This window comes from Nicotiana tomentosiformis, chromosome 4, assembly GCF_000390325.3.
Source record: "Nicotiana tomentosiformis chromosome 4, ASM39032v3, whole genome shotgun sequence".
Taxonomy (NCBI): Eukaryota; Viridiplantae; Streptophyta; class Magnoliopsida; order Solanales; family Solanaceae; genus Nicotiana; species Nicotiana tomentosiformis.
This window is the reverse complement of record NC_090815.1, coordinates 4,656,166-4,661,303: the sequence shown is the minus strand read 5'-3', so window position 1 is coordinate 4,661,303 and position 5,138 is coordinate 4,656,166. Positions and strand designations below refer to the sequence as shown.

The following is a 5,138-nucleotide window of genomic DNA, read 5'->3' as shown; positions in this document are numbered from 1 at the left end:
ATTCAAGAACTCATGGATAATATGGTTACCCATATCCGTTGGTTGACCCATTTTTTATCCTTATTAAATATAGGTCGGGGCGGATAATTTATCCATTTTATTACCCCGTTTTCGACCCGAATTATATCCGACCCGACCCGCATGTTTGCCACTCCTATTTGTGAGGGTTGCATCTGTAGCTTATCATATGGTCAGATAATCGCGGGCATTTCGACTGAATTTAATTCTTGTTGAGGAACTCGTTCCCCACATATTATGAATAAATATTTAGTTGTGTAATATTAACAGTTGTCGCGTCTCTCACTCTTCCTATTTGTCAAGTAAATCCGCTTGTTCTCCACACTTTTGTTCCCATAGGTTGTTTTATTAGCCTTCAAAGGGCTGATCCAATTGGTAAACTTCTCAACACCAGCCTTGAACTATTAGTGCAGTTGTTATAGTTCCTTGTTCTGAAATCAAGCTGGTTGGTAGAATGACGCCTTTCTATATTTTCCTTATGAAGAAAGAATTATCTGCATTAGGAAAGGAGTTCACTTTAGTGCTCATGTAATACTGCATGCCCTTGGAAATTCTCCTGTTTCTGACTTTCTTTGGTACTTTCCAATGTTACAGGGATTGCCGCCGCCTCCTAAGCCTAGTATATTTCATGTCTTCGGCTTATCATTTCCCCCAGGTATCCTTCTGTTTTTTGTAGTTTTATGAACGTGTTATCGAAACGAATTGGCAGGATATCGAAAACCTGTGAGGGTAAAGTCAAGCTAATATATAGGGATTGTGGCCAAGTGGAGATGTGGTGGTTTGGATAGTTTGTAGTTTGCTTTCATATTAGGTCAGCAAATTGTTCAGGTCTCTGAGCTCAAGAGGCGACTAAAATCGTATATTTGAATCCTTATTGTCCATGTCGCTTGATTTAACCGTCTTACTATGATATTTTGTTCAAGAATTTGTTGTAATGCTTAAATAATGAATTGAATATTCAGGTAACTAAAAAGAAAAAATAATTTGAGCTCTTTTATTGGTTGACTTTTAGCCACGCGAAACCCCAAGCTGGCTAATAAGCAAGTGATTGGTCTCTCCCTCTCCCCTTCCCCCTCTCTCCCTCTCGATCGAGAGAGAAGCAGACTATCACAACCCAGTGTATTCCCACAGTGGGGTCTAGGGAGAAGCAGACTCCCCCTCTCCCCCTCCCCCTCCCCCTCCCCCCTCTCCCTCTCCCTCTCCCTCTCGATTGATCGAGAGAGAGAAGCACACTATCACAAGTCACAACCCGGTGTATTCCTACAAATGGGGTCTGGGGAGGGTAGGATGTATGTAGCCTTACCTCTACCCTGGAAGTATAGAGTACCGTTTTCGATAGACCTTAAGCTAAAGAAATCTCTTGAGAGGCAGAATGATTGGCATATTCTATGGAATTTGATGATTAGTCCTTACTTTGGATGTCATGGGATCCATCAAAAGGACAATAAAGTGCCATTAGTGTCCCTATGCTTTGTCCTCCAAATTTCTTTTTAGTTGAAAAAGCTCAGATTATAGGCAACGGGTGTTGTCTCAAAAACCTTTGATGAAAGAGTGCCAAAAAGGGTTAAAGTAGCAAAATTTGTATGCAAAGAGAATAATTACTATAGGTGAACCAACGGTTGGATTCTACCAGACATAAAAGGAGTTTTCATCATTAAGAGGTAACTTTATGGTAAAACTTACATAATTATTCAGACGAGTTTAAAATATAATTTTTATATTATCAAGTTATACTAATTCTTCTTTAAAATGCGGAATTTATAATTTTGAACGTAAATCAGATTACCATCTATAACAAGTAAAGATCAGAGGCAAGCCTAGACTTAACATCGGGTTCATCTGAATCTAATACTTTTGATGTGAAATATAATATTTATGTGTAAAAATTTACTAAAATTGCAACAAATAGTAGATATGAACGCATAAGTTTAAAAATATGAAAGGTTCAATCTTAAAAAACTTAAAAGGTTGAATCTATAAAATTTAAATTTTGAGTCCTCCTGGTAGAGATGACGTGATAATGTAAATATTTCTTTTAGTGGTCGAATATTTCATAAAGTATAAATCTTTTTGAATAAATTTTCACATTTTTCTCAATTGAAGTATATACAATGATCTACAATAAGTTCATTATTGTAGATAATGAACTTGCTTAAGTATCAAAACAAAATCAACACTTGAGTAAGGGACGCAAAGTTTCATTAGAAATTGCAAGTTCTAAATCCCATAGTTAAGAAAACGTTACTACGAAATAAACAAGACAAAAAGGTACAGAAACTACTAGTATATATATATATATATATAAGAAAAAAATGAATATTACTACTAACATTAAATATCATAAACCCTTTCAGTAGACAATACTCAATCCTTAAACAAAAAAGAAATCTGTTTTCACTTCACATGGAAGAAAAGAAAAAAGAAATTTATAGTCAACCAACTTTCTACCTGGTTAGAAACCTCCCACCCCATCACCCCTCAAGCCACAAACCAAACACAATTTCAAAAATAAATAAAAAATATATGACAGCCCGTTGCACTAAGCTTCCGATATGCGCAGGGTCCAGAGAAGTGTCGGATCATAAGGGTCTATTGTACGCAGTCTTATCCTGCATTTCTGCAAAGAACATGTTTACACGGCTCGAACCCGTGACCTCCTTGTCACATTTATCAGGTTTTCCTTCTAAAATAAAAATATAGAAAGAAAAAAATGATAGATGATTTCTTTTATCTATTTAAAATTTGGTGAACAAAGTTATATGATATTTGTACTGACCAAGATAACAAGTACCGACTGAATAATCGAGACGCACGCAAACAAACTCATTAAAATACCACGGTAAAAAATAAAGAAAGAAAAAAGAGTGAAGCCTCAAGAATAGTTACTAGTTACAGCTACCCTAAAATGGAATTATATTACTACAACTATTTTCTATTTCTCTCTTACTTCTTTACTTCTTCTGTTGCTGTTGTAGTGGTAGCTTCAGCTGCTGGTGGTGGTGGTGGTGGTGGTTTAGCTTCTTCTTGTGGCGGCGGCGGCGGCGGAGCAGTTGAAACACCACCATCAATGCAACTTCTGCATTTCCTCTCAACCCAACCTTCAATATCATCTTCACCTGAACCACTAAAATGTCTACCACCACATAACCTAGCAATTATACCAGCAATAACACCAAGTATTGTTATCACTGCTAATACAACTAACAGTGTTTCTATAGATGTATGTGTTGAGTGGTTTTCCTCCACCATTACCACCGCCACCGGCGGCGCTTCCACTAGTGGTGGCAGTTCTTTCTCATTCTCCATCTTTTTTTTGAAATTTTTTTTTTTAAGTTCTTGAAACTATGACAAAATGAAGTTTTTTAAGTTGAGGTGAAAAATATGGATGACAAGGGTTGAAAGAGAGAGTGAAAATGAATTTGAGAGGAGTCGTGGGTTGTACTTGGAGAGTTTATTAGAGTGTTAGAGAGGGCTGAGTTGGAAAAAGAAAATCGTTTTTTTAAAAGTATATATGGTTGGTTGATGGTAGATAGTAAAAATTTGTGGGTGAAAGTTAAAAGGAGAGGCCGGTGTACGTATTCTTTATTTGCTCATATCCGAGGAAGGACCGTATGATGTAGGCAGCTTACTATGATGTCACAGTTTGATCCCGTGACTTTTAGGTTACATGGAGATAATTTGACCGTTGTTCCAAAACTCCTCTTCCTGTGGGTGAAAGTTGAGATAGTAAAACACTAAAGCTAGCATATAGTTTAAGAAAAAAAAAAGGCAGTTCGGTGCACAAAACGCCCCGCGTTCATGTAGGATTCGGGGAAGGGTCATACCTCAAGGAGTGTGATGTAGACAGTCTATCATAATACTAGCATTAGTGACTGCTTAAACCCGTTACTTATAGGTCACACAGAAGCAACTTTATTTGACGGCAGATAGTAAAAATTTGTGGGTGAAAGTTGAAATAGTCAAAGTTTTAGAAATAAATTGTAAGATTTTTTTATATATATGTGTAAGTTAAATATATTCAAAGTATTGAAGTTATTCTTTTAAATGAATGTTGTGACGAATCTTTTTATTTTTTACATCCCGTTTAGACCTAAGATATTGCCTAATCAGTTGAACCCGAGTCCGAGTGACTGCCTAACTAGGAGATTTAAAAAAATGATCTTTTGTATTAAATTAGTTCCAATAAATTATGTCATTAAATAAAAAATGAGAATGTTATTATAAAATACTTTCCAGAAAGATTAATATATCCTTGTTTTAAGCTGTTTTAAAATAATAATGTCACATGAAATAAGACATAGGAATAATACATCATGCAAGACCGGCTCCTAAAAGAATATAGTTTGGTGCACAAATTACTTCGTATTTATGCAGGGTCCGAAAAAGGTTTGTATCGTAAGAGATGTTATGTAGGCAGTCTAACCTAATGCAAGCATTAGCGGCTACTTCTACGGCTCGAACTCATGACCTGTAGATTATATAGAGACAATTTTATCGTTACTTCACGGTTCGGACCCGTAACTTATAGATCACATGAAAATAATTTTAGTATTTCTACAACTTCAAGACTGGCCCTAATGGGGGAAAATAATAATGAAGAGGGGACTTGCTGTGTTGTAATAAAGCTGAAGAAAGATCAGAAATTAGGATTCATTTTTGAAAATATGTTGCCTTCAAACAGTTTAGTGGGCCCTGAACATATGCACCTTTTCTTTTTGTCTTTTTGAAAGTTAGGATTAGGATAATATCTTTGTTACCCTTGTTTAAATACAATTATAATGTATTGCAATGGAATATATAACTCTGATTAATGTCAAAAATTAGTACAGATTTTGAGCTGAATGACACAGAGCAGATATCCATACTCTTAACTATGTTTATATTAGTTTTTATAAGAAATTTTGGATTTTCATGTACACTTTTGCAATAATAATTAATATGGTAAAAGAAATGTCATCAATAAAAAATGTGAATATTTCAGTTTAGTTGCAAGGTTTGGGATTTTCTTCATTTAGCTTACTAGTATATTCGAAATAGGTTTTCACACAAATAGTCGGACATATTCATTGTTTATTTTTTCGGGTCATATACATAGATTATATATTAATTATACACAATTA

At 35.2% G+C, this 5,138-nt stretch overlaps 1 protein-coding gene across 1 annotated transcript; it reads right to left on the bottom strand.

Moving 5' to 3' along the window:
- Nucleotides 1-2,715: 2,715 nt before the first annotated feature.
- On the bottom strand, nucleotides 2,716-3,324 carry LOC104104569 (uncharacterized). Its single transcript, XM_033658287.2, has one exon. It carries the CDS (start codon nucleotides 3,322-3,324, stop codon nucleotides 2,962-2,964), a length of 363 nt encoding a protein of 120 aa, XP_033514178.1. The 3' UTR covers nucleotides 2,716-2,961.
- Between the last annotated feature and the right edge of the window lie 1,814 nt (nucleotides 3,325-5,138).

What these genes read in the sequence shown, in the direction of transcription:
- LOC104104569 (XM_033658287.2), bottom strand. Translation starts at nt 3,324, where the DNA reads ATGGAGAATGAGAAAGAACTGCCACCACTAGTGGAAGCGCCGCCGGTG.